The sequence below is a fragment of the Leptosomus discolor genome, chromosome 24 (assembly GCF_034619465.1).
Source record: "Leptosomus discolor isolate bLepDis1 chromosome 24, bLepDis1.hap2, whole genome shotgun sequence".
Lineage (NCBI taxonomy): Eukaryota > Metazoa > Chordata > Aves > Leptosomiformes > Leptosomidae > Leptosomus > Leptosomus discolor.
The window spans coordinates 3470018-3484274 of NC_141414.1; the positions used below are offsets into that span (position 1 = coordinate 3470018).

Below are 14257 nucleotides of genomic sequence, written 5' to 3' on the forward strand. Positions count from 1 at the left end.
AACGTGTGCCGGGTGCCCGGTGGGTCGAGGCCAGAGCTTGCGCTCCCGCTGCACGGTCAGCTTGCGGGGGGAGCCCCCGCGGCCCCTGCGCAGCGCGGGGCTCCTGCACGGCTGCGGCAGAGCCCTGCCGCCTCGCGGGGCAGCTCTGTGCTCAGCGAGGTCTGCGCTGGCGGAGACCCGGGTCTGCCTGGCGAGGGCTGTGACTTGTCCCCAGTTGTTTGGTGCACCGAAAGCTTCGGGGAGCTGAAGTTCTCCAGTCGGGTTGTCGTTGCTGGAGGGTGTGAAACAGCCTTCTCTCTTCAGGCCTGCGTCGAGCCGGGGGAGTTGGCTGGGCTCAGCCCCAACTGGCCGCAGGGCGGACGCTGGGTGTTGACTCTCTTCTCTCTGCCTCTTGCAGTAATCTCTATGCAGACACAGAAGCCCCAGAGAGCAGCGATTCCCTCTGCAGGTCGATGTGTTCCCTTTTCGTTGATGCAGCCGTTCCAGTGGGATGGGGAAGAGCTCGCTGACACCAGTATTGCTGCACTGCAGGATCCCGGGCACTGCATTTCAGAACGGAGCAAAACTATAACCGTGTATTTCTACTTATCCCAGACGTGGGCAGCAAAGACACCACCCGCTCACCCGCAGCTCCCAACGGAGACATCCAGCTGGGTGTAGAGAATCCTGGGTAGTAACACAGTGTTTTCCAGACGTGCACTACCGTAGCTACCTATCCATGTGTGATACTGTGAACCTTTTTAATTTTTTAATCATGTATTTATTTCTTTTATCTTTGCACAGAGACAGCACAAATGTGCTTTTTTAAACATTTAGTTTACTGCACTTTTTTTTTTTTTTTTTTTTGGTTGTTGTCATATATTTGTGCATCAGAAAGGAGTGTGAGACCTCACTGGAGAATTGGTAGGAGCACGTTGCTGGGGAGGGCAGGGACCGGGGTGGCTTCATTTGAGGCAGCAGCGTGGTCTAACCAACTGATGGAGTCAGGAGGTTTAAGGCTGTCCAGACTCTGCCACGGTTTTGCCGAGTGACCCAAGGCAAGTCACTTAACCACTCTGTGCCTCGGTTTCCCCCGTGCTAATGGGTGCACTGTGCCCACTTCCGTTAAAGCACTTAAACCCTGGGATGAAAGGTGCTATGTAAATGCAATGTATTAAAGGCCATTGAATAGAATTGCTCCCACGTTACAGTAGTCCCAAGTAGCCATGCCCATTTACTTGGATTCCAAAATTGCCAGTGACTTCTCTCGGGCTGTTAACACTGTGCGGGGGAAGCAGACGATTCCTGGCGACAGCGACACGGTCACCTCGGCTCCTCCGGACGTTGCGACGGGCTCTGCCTTCGCCGTGCGCTGCACCGCTGCGTCACCCTGTCCCTCTGTGCTTGGAGCCCACGCTTCGCCGTCCTGCCGGCCGCTGCTGCGCCGCCTGCTCCAGACACACAGGCACGGACGGCCGAGACTGCACCTGCAGGGAGCAGCCGCGCTGGAGGGCGAGTTCCCCGCTCTGCCCGGCCCCAGGAGGGGCTCGTCCGGACGCCGCGTCCCACGGGAGCCACTCAGCACCTCGCATGCTCATGGGTGTATCCAACCGCCCGGGACTCGGGGGGTCACGAACGTTGGGTTCACACGTTTCGTCCGTACCTCAGGGCAGTCAGGGAGGCACGTGCACCTCCGCACCCGCTGGAGGCAGAAACAAGCCTGGCTCTGCCACCGAACTGTGCCAGGCGGTCTTGTGTTCACGGACTCTGTTGGACAGAAAGCTGGGTGACTGGGGTGTTGCCTGTGGTAACATCTGCTCTTGGAAATCACTGCTTCGGATGTCTGCGTTGGCTTTTCGAGGGCTGCAGGCTGTAAGGGAGAGGATTTGGTGTCACTGGGTGGTGTTCAGACTAGGCTCATCCATCTGTCAGCAGGACACGCACCGTAGCATTGTCTTGAACTCTAGCAATCCCCTCCTCATCTCCCAGAGAGAAGAAAGGAAATCCTTTAGACCAGAGGGAGCCAGGTCTTACTCATGTGCTTTAGGAGCGTGAGGAGGAGTGTCAAAATCTCTCTATTCTCATTGCAATCTGCAGCCTGTCTTTGGGATTGCTTGTAGAGGAGTGAGGGAGCAGGACCCTTCTCTCGGGGCTCAGTCCTCCCAATCTGTCTTCACAGCAGCACTCAGGATGGGTTAATTCAGGTCCCAGCAGGTAACTGGGCTGGTAGGAAGCTCTTCCCTGCTGCCATGTGCTGAACTGGGTGAGGAACATCATGAATTGACGTTTTCTTGCCTAGAAGTGCGGGACCCAGACTTCCCCCCCTTGCCTGCAGCTGCAGAAGGCTGGAAGGTGTGCTTCTCTGGAGAGCACAAGCTGGGGCTCTTGCAAGCTGCTGCCGTTAGAAATATTAGTATATTTACCAAATAATCTATCAAAAGTCTTTCAAGAAACTCTCCCCTTTCAGTTCACCCAGCTGGCAGCATTGCTCCATGCCAGCCCCTGCAGGAGGCTGGGAAATGGCTCCCAACCCGCCCCATCTGCCTGTGCCGGTCCTGCCCGGGCTCTGCGTGGGCCGTGCTAGGGGGGGCTCAGTGGTTTGGTGGAGGGGAGATGGGAGGAGTGCAATACCCTCGGCTGAAAGCAAGAGGCTTCAAAATACTAAAAATTCAGCCTTCCGGGGTTTTTTTTCCCCTCTAGAAGCATGATGACATGCATGGAGAGGCCAGAGGGAGCCACATCCCTTCTGCATCTTCAGGTGTTGCTCTTGGGTGCTGAGCTGGAGGAATGTAGCTCTGGAGGGGGGGAAGCAGGAGGTTGGGTTTGGGCTGACCCACAGCCCAGCTGCCCCGGTGCCACCTTGTTCATGGGCGGGTGGGTTTAGCCGCATCGGGACTTTCCAGCCACCTGCAATCAAGCATCTTCTTTAAGATGGTTTAAGCATCATTGATGGAGACTTTACTCCTTCCCCTCATTTTGGGGGGTGCTAAAGCTGCTTAGCCTCTGTGCAGGGAGCATCTGAGCTCCACCTTCATGGAGTGTCTCGGTGAATGACCTTTGCAAGCTGCAGCTGCGCTTGGTCCCAGGAGATGTGGGGAAACCCAGACCTTGTGCAGCACCTTCATTCCAAGCATCGTCTTTCCTCAAGCGTTCGGGCTTCTTGAGGCAATCTTTGTGCAGTTCTGTAACGCTGAACCTTTGGAGAAGGTCTGGGCACGGAGGGTTGGTCCTGTGAGAGGGTGTGCAAAGGCCTTAGAGCAACTTTGTCAACGTGAAGGGACAGGAGTGACCTTCCTTTAGGGAAATGCTGATCTGAAACAGAAGCTGCCCCTTTCCAGGCTTGCACACACTCCCTGCTGCGTGTCACCTACTGTCCCCTTACCTCGGTGCTGGAGATCTTAGCCTCTGCTTCCCACAGAGGCTAAAAGGACCTTGGAGTTTGAAGCTTGGCCCTCTGCCCTGCACTGCAGCGTGACAGCGTCGGGGAGCTCGGGAGCGTTTCCCAAGCGCTGTCAGCGCTGCCTTTGCAGGACGTGCAGTCAGAGGAGGGCAGGACTAGGTCTTGTCCGCAGGAAACAGCATCGGCCCTTTTTTGGGGAAGAGAACCACCCCCCATCCTTGGTCTGGGTGTCCCTCCAGCTGTACTTCCAGCTCACCCGAGACAGGGGTTGCCTGTACTTTCTGTCAGGGCTTTCTCTAGCGACCCAGCAGCTCGCCGGCAGGTGCTGTCCCTGGTGTAACCCCCTCGCTCTCTCCAGCAGTAGAAGGAGGCGGCGTGTTTTCTTTTCCCCCAAGATTTGAGCAGAGCAGCCCTGCAAGACGGCTGGGTCCCACATAGCTCTGTCTGCCACCGCTCTCCTTCCTCCCCATCACCCCTGCCGGCACCCTCAGCCCTGCGGGACGTGCCCCAAACAGTGCCTGGTGCTGAGGCCGCTGGTGAGTTTTTGGCTTGGGCTCTTGCCAAACTTCAGGTGCTGCTGCCTGCCAGGTAGGGGTTTGGCAAGAGAAAACGGGCATCTCTCCATGCTTGCCATCAGGCTCCTACGAAAGCTCTGCCCTTCGCAGGCACAGGTAGAGCAGAGGCGTGGGGCAAACTGAGGAGCTGGGGTAGAGCCCTGGGTGCTCGTCCAAGGGATCTGGCTTTTGGCTGCTGTGAGTGGTGAGTGGCTCAGCCGTAGGTGCCGAAATTGCACTTTGGGAAGTTTTTTAGAGAAGCCGGAGCGCTTGTAGGTTTTGGCACAGGGCTGGCCCAGGTTCCATCACCCCAGGTCCTCGCTGGGCTCCCAAAGCACGGCGCAGCCCCGTCCATTCCCCGTCTCTCCTTCCCGGACACTGTCCGGCTCCGGCTCTTTCCGAAAAGGACAAGGCGAAAGCCACGGCTCAGGCGTACCAGATTGTGTCTGATTTTTCTTTCTGTTGATGTCTACATTAGACCCAAGTATGTTCTATCGGATGTTCATATTCCCACTCATTTTCTGTGTCCGCTCTGTGCGTGCACCATGTAACGAATGTATGTAAGTAGGGGGGGCGTGGGCGGCCAAAATGTGATGCCAACCCGTGGGTGTTGTCCTGTTTCTCTTCTTTTTGGGGGGCGGAGGGGATGGGGTGGGGTGGTAAGTCATGGGCGCTTTCTTTTTCTTGGTTGTTTCGAGGGTTTTTTTTCCCCCTCCCTCTTCGGGGAGACCTTTTTTTTCCAGAGAACTGTAAATTGATGCTATCTGTCCTCGGCTCTGTGATAAAGCAACCTGTAGTCTGTGCTGTGCTCACCGGCCTCCGCCTCGTCTCTCCTGCGCTCGCTAAACCCCGGGTTTGGGGGGGGGGGGGGGGGAAGGAACAAAAAAAAAAAGGGGGGGACGGGAGGGGAGGGCCCGCCGCGCTCCACCGCCCCTCGCCCGGCACCGCCTCCCGCCGGGGCCTCGCCGCGGAGCTGCCCCGCCGCCGCCTGCGCCCGCCCGGGCCCGCGGAGCGGCCGCCGCCGCCGGGCTGGGCTCGGGGCTGGGCCGGGCTGGGGGTCGGGGCGGGCTGGGCTGGGCTGGGATCCGGCTCGGGGCCGGGCAGGCGGGGCGGGCGGCCCTGCGCGCCGGGCGCTGCCGGAGGCCCCCGGGGCGGAGCCGCAGCTGCCGCCGCCGCCGCCGCCGATGGGTTCGGGGTCGCGCAGCCCGGCCCGGCGGCGGCCGTCCCGTTCGCCTCGGCGGGAGCGGGGCCGGGAGCGCTCCGGCAGCCGGGAGAAACGGCGGCGCCGGAGCCGAAGCAGGGGGCGCCGGCGGGAGCCGAGTTCGGGGTGAGCGGGGAGCGGGGCCTGGAGCGGCTGGGCCGCGGCGGGGCGGGGAGCCGGGCCTCGGTGTGGCGGGGCTCGGCGGGAGACCGGCGCCGGTGTGCAGGGCGGGGGGGGCCCGGCGGGCCGAACCAGGCCCCTCTCCGCGGCCCCGGGGCCTGGCTGGGGTGAAGGCGCCGGGGCAGCCCCGGGGGGAGGCCGCGGCGGGGCTGGGCCGGGCGCTTCGGGGTGGAGGCGACGCGTTCGGGGCCGAGTGGGCCCGGGCTGGGCCACGGGGCAGCCGCAGGCACGGGCAGGGAGTGGGGGAGGCTTGAAATCGCCCGGGCTGACGGGTGGTTTGAAAAGGGTTGTCCATTAGACGAAAGCAGCCCGTTCGGGGGTTTGCTGGGGGGACGGGGGTGGTGCAGGGGAGCAGGTGCCGCCATGAAAGCGCGTTTGAGCTCCTGCGGCTTTGCTGGTGTCTCTGGCCGCGGCTTTGGGTCGGTTCTCACCACACCTCCAGCAGGGAAACGCGCTTTCCGCTCCGGAGCGCCTGTTGTCCGACACAGACCCCATCTAACCACCTCCTAATGGACCCATCTTCCCCCCCCTCCCCAGCTCCGACTCTGGCGATGAGAGACAGAAATGGAAGAAGAAAAAAAGCAAAAGCGGGGACCAGCACCATAAAAGCCAGAAGAAACACCGCTCGCGGTCCCGGGGTCGCTCCTCCGGCTCGAGCTCAGAGCGAGACAAGAGGAGAGCCCGGAGCAGAGAGCGGCGGAGGAAGAGAGATGTCTCCAAGTCTTCTGTGTCCTCCGTCAGCTCTCCCTCCCCGCCACGCTCCCGGGGCAGGGAGGAGACAGGGCAGCAGCTGAGCCTCCAGGAGCGCTTGAGGCTGAAGGAGGAGAAGAAGAAGCAGGCTGCACTCATGAAAGCCTTGGAGACACCCGAGGAGAAACGGGCTCGCCGGCTGGCCAAGAAGGAGGCCAAGGAGAGGAAGAAGCGGGAGAAGATGGGGTGGGGAGAGGAGTACATGGGTTACACCAACACCGACAATCCCTTTGGGGACAACAACCTGCTGGGCACCTTCATCTGGAGCAAGGTGAGGTCTTCTCCCTGCCCACGTGTTGCAGGAGGCTGCTCAAAGGAGACCGTGTCCTTGCAGCCTCCATGGAACAGGACGGAGGAGCAGTGGGGTGTTGGGGGGGGCCTTTGCTTCAGGTGGGAACCTCTGTAACACTAAAAGCAGCCACGTGAGAGCAAAGCGCTCGTCCAGGGCAGGAGCTGGGTATTTCTGACAAGCTCCGTGGGGTTTTATCCCCTTTCTCCTGAAGACCAAGGTCTGTAGCCAGGGGTGTGGGATGAGGAGGCGGGTCAGGTGCAGGAGAGGGACACAGAGCTGCTGGGAGCTGTAAGCCGAGCGCTGGGCAGTGTTTGATGGTGTGTTAGTGCTCGCCAGGTTGGGCAGCCTCCCTGGGCTGAGCCTGGGTTTTGCTGAGGCCCTTCAGGAGTAGAATTTGAGGGATTTGGGGACCTTTGACAGGATCAGAGCTCACTGGAGCAGTGGAAACAGGCGGATGTGGTGGCATTTGCTGGCCGGTGAGGGGCTGTAGAGGTCATAGAATCATAGAACGTATTGGGTTGGAAGGGACCTCTAAAGGTCATCTAGTCCAGCCCCCCTACAACAAGCAGGGACATCTTTAACTAGGTCAGGTTGCTCAGAGCCCCATCAAGCCTGACCTTGAATGTCTCCAGGGATGGGGCTTCCACTACCTCTCCGGGCAACCTGTTCCAGTGATCCACCACCCTCATATTAAACAACTTTTTCCTAAAGTCCAACCTAAATCTACCCTTTTCTAGCTTAAAACCATTACCCCTCGTCCTATCACTACAAACTTTTGTGAATAGCTCTTCCCCTGCCTTCTTAGAGGCCCCTTGCAGGTACTGGAAGGCCACTGTAAGGTCCCCCCGGAGCCTTCTCTTCTCCAGGCTGAACAACCCCAGCTCTCTCAGCCTGTCCTCACAGGGGAGCTGCTCCAGCCCCCTGAGCATTTTCGTGGGCCTCCTCTGGACACGCTCCGAGAGGTCTACGTCCTTCTTGTGTTGGGGGCCCCAGAGCTGGATGCAGCACTGCAGGTGAGGTCTCACCAGACTAAAGCAGAGGGGCAGAATCCCCTCCCCCAACTTGCTGGCCACGCTGCTCTGGATGCAGCCCAGGATGCGACTGGCCTTCTGGGCTGCCATTGTGCACTGGTGGCTCATGTCCAGCTTCTTGCCCACCAGCACCCCCAAGTCCTTTTCCACAGGGCTGCTCTCTAGCCTGTCTTCATTTCTCCTTAGTCTTATAACTTATATCATAACCTTTAGTGTACAGACTGATGGGAAAAGCCTCAAAATCATTTAAGTGTTTCCCCAGAATATTTGATGTGCAAGTGTGTTTTGAGCCCCTTTATATAAGAAATATACCAATAAACTGGAACAAGTTCAGCAGAAAGCCACCAAGATGTTCATGGGGCTGGGGCACATGCCCTGTAAGGAAAGCCTGAGGGAGATGGGTTTGTTCAGCCTTGAGAAGAAATGGCTTTGAGGTCAGGTCCCCCAAACAGTAAACTCCAGTGCCTACAAGGAGATGGAGCCAAGCTCTTTACAATGGCTGTGTGCTGCAGGAAGAGGACATAAAGGGCATAACTTGAAACAAGAGGTTTAGACTGGTGAAAGTGTTTTTCCAGTGAGGATTCCCAGGCAGCAGAACAGGCTGCCCACAGAAGATAGGCAGTCTCTCTCCATCCTTGGAGGTTTTTAAAACCTGACTGGATAAAGTCCTGATTCACCCAGATTCACCAACCTCAAACTGACCCTGTTTTGAGCAGGAGATTGGACTAGAGACCTCCTGAGCTCCCTTCCAACCTGAAATATCCTGTGATCCTGTCTTCTCCCAGCCTGTACTGACACCGGCACCACCTCTCCAGCCTGTCCGGGTCCCTCTGGATGGCCTCCCATCCCTCTGGCACATCGACTGCACCACCCAGCTTGGTGTCATCAGTGAACTTGCTGAGGGTGCACTCAGTGCCACTGTCAATATCATTGATGAAGATATTAAACAACACTGGTCCCAGGACAGACCCCTGAGGGACACCACTTGTCACCGTTTTCCATCTGAACGTCGAGCCATTGACCACCACTCTCTGGATGCATCCATCCAGCCAATTCCTTATCCACTGAACAGTCCACCCATCAAACCCGTATCTGCCCAACTTAGAGAGAAGGATGTTGTGGGGGACCGTGTCAAAGGCCCCACAGAAGTCCAGACAGACGACACCCGTAGCTCTTCCCTTGTCCACTGATGCAGTCACTCCGTTGTAGAAAGTCACTGGGTTGGTCAGGCAGGACTTGCCCCTGGTGAGGCCACGCTGGCTGTCTTGAATCACCTCCCTGTCCTCCATGGGCCTCAGCATAGCTTCTCGGAGGATCTGTTCCATGATCTTCCCGGGCACAGAGGGGAAGCTGGCAGGTCGGTAGCTCCCAGGATCCTCCTTGCTACCCTTTGTCAAAATGGGCGTCATGTTTCCCTTTCTGCAGTCACCAGGGACTTCACCTGACTGCCGTGACTTTTCATATATCGTGGAGAGTGGCTTGGCTTCAGCCAGTTCCCTCAGGACTCTGGGATGCATCCCGTCAGGTCCCATGGACTTGTGTATGTTCAGGTTCCTCAGATGGTCACGAACCTTGTCTTCACTTACGGTGGGAGGGACTTGGTCTCCCTGGTCGCCGTCTTGTGGGCCATTAACTTGAGAGCTGTGGGGAGAGAGGTTGCCAGTGAAAACTGAGGCAAAAAAGTTGTTGAGAACCTCAGCCTTCTCCTTGTCTGTTGTTACTAGTTCACCGCTGCTGCTCATCACGGGGTTGCACTTTCTTTGACCTTCCTTTTCTGGTTGACGTACCTGTAGAAGCCCTTCTTGTTTTTCTTTGCATCCCTCGCCAAGTTCAGCTCCAGCCACACCTTGGCCTCCCTGACCTGGAAGGTCACTGAGTTTCACAGCCTCCCTTGGCCACTCTGTTTCAGGCGCTGGAAAAGAAAGGGATCAGCCACCTGGATGAAAAGGACCTGAAGGAGAGGAACAAGCGAATCCAGGAGGACAATCGCCTGGAGCTGCAGAAGGTGGGATCGGATGTTCCTTCCCTTCCACTGTCTGACAGAGAACGCTGTGGACAGCCAAGTTCTCCCAGACGCTCCCCTGGAAGTCCTCTTGTTTTTAGTGGGGGTGCCCGTGGGCTGTAGGATGTGGGGTCAGAGGGCCGCAGTATGCTGACCTCTGCGATTCCAGACTCTTCTCTTGAGGTTGAGTCTAGCTCAGGAGGTCCTGAGGAGGACAAGTGCCAGGTCACAGCACTGAGGCACTCAGTCCTGCCGGTGTCCCCTGTCCTCCAAAGGGCTGGCAGTGAGCAGCCCGTCCGCTCTGGCTCTCCTTCCACGTGGCTGCTGGCTCCTTGGGAGCTTCGTGCTGAGGAGAGGAGCTGAGGCAGCTCAGTGAGCAGGGTTATGGCTGCGCCCTCGAACGGGTGTCCTGCGTGGGCGCCCCGTCCACGGTGGCCTTACGCCTCCGTCCACCCCGGGCAGGTGAAGCAGCTGCGCCTGGAGCGGGAGCGGGAGAAGGCGATGCGTGAGCAGGAGCTGGAGATGCTGCAGCGGGAGAAAGAGGCAGAGCACTTCAAAACGTGGGAGGAGCAGGAGGACAACTTCCACCTGCAGCAGGCCAAGCTGCGGTAGGTGTGAGGCTTCACGGGGCCGGGCCTGGCAGGGAGCAGAGGGTGGCTGGCACCACTCACTGCCCCTCTCCTCTCGCCCAGGTCTAAGATCCGGATTCGGGATGGGAGGGCGAAACCCATTGACCTTCTGGCCAAGTACATCAGCGCGGAGGATGACGACCTGGCCGTGGAGATGCACGAGCCCTACACCTTCCTGAACGGCCTGACCGTCTCCGACATGGAGGATCTGGTGGAGGACATCCAGGTGCCAGCTCTGCCGCTCCTGTGCCTGGGCTGGCTGAGGGGCAGCAGCTCCACGCTTCCCCCCCCCTCAGCTCTGCTTCCCTGCCCGTGGTGCGGAGCAGGTGCCTCACGTCCCGTGTGTCTCCTGCCTGCAGGTTTACATGGAGCTGGAGCAAGGGAAGAACGTGGACTTCTGGAGGGACATGACCATCATCACGGAGGATGAGATAGCCAAGCTCCGCAAACTGGAGGCCTCTGGGAAAGGAGGACCGGGTAAGCAGGAGGACAGAGCGTGGTGTGGGTGTCACAGGAAGCGTGAGCCATTGGCAAAGCAGGGTGTAGGGTCTGCTGCCTGCGCTCAGGCTCGCGTGCGTTCTCTGGGAGCTGCTGGCTGGAGGCTCTGGATCTGGCAGCCGTCCCCTGCTGGGGTCCTGCCTTCCGCTGTCGGGTGCAGCCCGGGAGGGCCTGGGTGAAGGCAGGCTGGGCGCTCAGAGACTGACTGGCTGCCCTTGCCCGTCCGCTCAGGGGAGCGTCGGGACGGTGTCAATGCCTCCGTCAGCTCCGACGTGCAGTCCGTGTTCAAGGGGAAGACGTACAACCAGCTGCAAGTGCTGTACCAGGGCATCGAGAGCAAGATCCGGGCAGGAGGACCCAACCTTGACATTGGGTACTGGGAGAGCCTGCTGCAGCAGCTGAAGGCTTACATGGCTCGGGCCAGGTGAGAGCGGGGACCGTCCCCTGGCTGGGGCTGTGGGAAGGGGCAGCGCAGACCCTGCTGCGAGCAGAGCTGGGGAGGCACAAACCCAAAGTTGATGGAGGAGGGGTTTTCTGAGATCGTTGGTTCTCCCGAGAGGGGAGAAGGGCTGGACACTCGGTCCCTTCTCCAGCAGTGGTGTTTACAGTGAGGCCTCCAAGAGGGAACCGAACTAGAGGGATATTCAGCCCAAAACCGTACAAAACCCCGCAGATTTGTACCCGGTGTGGTGGGTGTCGCAGCTCTGGGCAGTGTGGGCATGAGGTCGTTCTGCTGGGCGGGACCTGACGGCTCATCTCCTCTTCGCAGGCTGCGGGAGCGACACCAGGACGTGCTGCGCCAGAAGCTGTACAAGTTGAAGCAGGAGCAGGGTGTGGAGAGCGAGCCGCTCTTTCCCATCATCAAGCGGGAGCCGGCCTCCCCCAGCGACAGGTACGCAGCCCTTTCCCGGGGGAGCTCAGCTGGCCGGGCCTCTCCGTGGGGCAGCTGGGACAGAAAATGCAGCCTTTGGCTCCTGTCCGTCCGTAGGCAGAGCTCAGGTGAGCAGAGAACAAGGGTACCATCCCCGTCCCAGTTCTCTCTTCTCTCTGCCTGGCAGGCTGGATCCAGAGGAGAGCGTTGCGGTACAGCCAGGACCGTCCTCGGAGCCGGAGGCTGAGCAGGACACGGAGGCCAAAGGAGAGGCAGAGGGGGAGGCCGTGCTGATGGAGGAGGACCTGATCCAGCAGAGCCTGGACGACTACGACGCGGGGAAGTACAGCCCCCGACTGCTGGGCGCCAATGAGCTGCCCTTCGATGCCCACGTGCTGGAGGCGGAGGAGGACGCGCATCGGCTGCTGCTTCTGCGGCAGCAGCTCCAGGTCACAGGTAGGAGCCCCACGGGCAGGGCCTGCGCCCGCTGGCTTTGCCTGGCGTGGGGGGCATGCGTGTGCTTCGGGGTGCAGGGCTGGGGAGGGACACTGCCCTGGGAAAAGGGGGAGCTGGAGCTGGAGGGATGCCCCCAGGCGGCCCAGGGCACTGGGGCCTGGACAAAAGCAGGGAGATGGGGCCCAGACCACTGGTGTTCCCTGTGGGTACCTGCGTCAGGTCCTTCCCCGCTCCCAGCCACGCCACCAAGCTGTTCGGGCCACGGACAAGTGGGAGGAAAGTTTTGGATGAGTTTTCCAGCCCAACTCAGCCCCGTGTCCACCCACAGCCCGCAGAGCACTGGGCACATCTCCATGTCCCGCTCCGCATCCCCTGCCCGGCATCTGCTGCTCCTTCCCTCTGCACGCCCGGGAGCAGCGTCCCCACAGCCTGGGCCTGGCTGGCGCTGCAGGACGGGACGTCACTTCTCCTTTCCTACAGGTGACGCCACAGAGAGCGCCGATGACATCTTCTTCCGCAAGGCCAAGGAGGGCATGGGCGCGGACGAGGCGCAGTTCAGCGTGGAAATGCCCCTCACGGGCAAGGCCTATCTCTGGGCTGACAAGTACCGGCCCCGCAAGCCCCGCTTCTTCAACCGGGTGCACACAGGCTTCGAGTGGAACAAGTATAACCAGACCCACTACGACTTCGACAACCCTCCCCCCAAGATCGTGCAGGGCTACAAATTCAACATCTTCTACCCTGACCTCATCGACAAGCGCTCGACGCCCGAGTACTTCCTGGAGGCCTGCCAGGACAACAAGGACTTCGCCATCCTGCGCTTCCACGCCGGGCCGCCCTACGAGGACATCGCCTTCAAGATTGTCAACCGTGAGTGGGAGTATTCCCACCGCCACGGCTTCCGCTGCCAGTTTGCCAACGGGATCTTCCAGCTCTGGTTCCACTTCAAGCGTTACCGTTACCGCCGATGAGGGGCTGCTCAACTCCCCTCTGGACCCCTGACGTGGGGGGTGGACAGGGGTGTCGTGTCCCCCGCCGCAGGCACTGTCCCATGGACATCCCCAAGGCCTGGCCCAGCACAGGCCCCATTCCTGAGGGTTTTCCCTGTCCTTGCTTTTATCCCGAGGGACCCTGAGACTTTGGGACAAATAAATAGGGGTTGTTTAAGCAATGGGATCCTGTGCCTGGGCACCCCCACGCTGCTTGGTACTGTGTGGCTCTCCTGCACATCGTCACCAGCCGATACCACGCTGGGCCAGCACTGGGAGCTCCACTGCTCCTTTCGGGGCTGGGAAGAGGTGTCTCTGGGGTCGGTCACCGCACCCCCACATGCTGTCAGCCCACTGTGCTCCCACTGCCTGTTCCAGCCCCATGCGCAGCCCCGCACGCTCCCACCACCAGTGCCAGACGTGTCCAGCCCAGACACTTCCCAGCTGGAGCCCTTTGCTCCGCAAGCGTCAGCCCTGCGCCAGTGGTCCCGCCGCCGCAGACCTCCCTGGCCCCGTCCCCTCCCAGCTGGCCCCGTTTCTGCCGTTTTCCCCCTGGGATCCAGCTTCCCCAGCCTGGGAGCGCCACCACCTCCCTTGACCCTGGCTGCGAGATGAAAGGGTTCAACGGCTGCGAGGCGTCGGCCTTGGGTGGGAGGAGGAGAGGGGTGTTGGATGGGATATGTCCTTACAGGGGAAAATCCGGTTTCCAGGGCCTGCAATCCCTCTCACCCCCTGCCTGAGAGGATCTCGCTGCCCTGGGCCAGGGGCAGCCGTGCTTCCCCCAGACCCCCACTGCTGAGGGGGGGTCCCCCCAAGGGCCTCGAGCAGTGCTCGGCGGGTTTGGGGCACCTTTTGGCGAGTGCCTCAGAGCTGAGCTGGGACTCGCTGGAGTTGGCCCCTCTGGGTGACGGCCCTGATGGGGCACAGGCACACTTGTTTGCGATCCCCCCACCTGGCCCCATCCCCACCAGCTCCCCACCCTGTGCTGAGCTGGAGGGGATGCTGGTGCATGGGTAATGCCCAGTGGTGTGGCCTCCAGGAAACTCTGTCTTGGCCGTGAACTCTTGCAGGAAGGTTGTTTCCTCCCCACGGACCTCGCTGCATCCTGCCCCCCAGTCCGGCCCCACGGCGGAGGGGCTCAGGGGCTGCCTGGGCCCCTCAGCACTGGGGCAGAGACAGCCCTGCTGGGGGGGAGGGGGGCTCCCTGGCCTCAGGGGCTGCCCCACAGCTGCCATTTCCCCCCATGGCTCAGGAGGGTCGCCCTGGCCTGTTCTCAGCACCGCTGGCAGGACCCAGCCCTGTGAACACCGTGGGAGCTCACACTCCCACGCCTGCCGCAGCCCCCCACACATGCCGGGGCTCAGCCCCCTCCCTGTCCTGCCAGACGTCCCCAGGGGGGTGGCTCTGCCCAGACACAGCCCTGGC

At 60.4% G+C, this 14257-nt stretch overlaps 2 protein-coding genes across 3 annotated transcripts in view; both read left to right on the forward strand.

Annotated features, from left to right (window-relative positions):
* Positions 1-835, forward strand: part of PIP5K1C (phosphatidylinositol-4-phosphate 5-kinase type 1 gamma) — a 47887-nt gene extending 47052 nt beyond the window's left edge. The window contains exon 20 of the mRNA XM_086477732.1: positions 398-835. Coding sequence (XP_086333858.1) covers positions 398-400 — 3 coding nt within the window. The 3' untranslated portion in view covers positions 401-835. The remainder of the gene's footprint in view (positions 1-397) is intronic.
* A 4282-nt stretch (positions 836-5117) lies between these two features.
* Positions 5118-13010, forward strand: CACTIN (cactin, spliceosome C complex subunit). 2 transcript variants are annotated; one of them, XM_086477305.1, is made up of 10 exons: positions 5118-5260; positions 5852-6335; positions 9297-9392; positions 9852-9997; positions 10082-10244; positions 10378-10495; positions 10748-10940; positions 11286-11408; positions 11551-11843; positions 12324-13010. In XM_086477305.1, the coding sequence occupies exons 1-10, from the start codon at positions 5118-5120 to the stop codon at positions 12812-12814; spliced, it is 2250 nt and encodes a 749-aa protein (XP_086333431.1). In that variant the 3' UTR covers positions 12815-13010. The 2 variants fall into 2 exon arrangements, with proteins under 2 accessions (XP_086333431.1, XP_086333432.1); XM_086477306.1 differs by having other exon boundaries at positions 11575-11843.
* The last annotated feature ends 1247 nt before the right edge of the window (positions 13011-14257 follow it).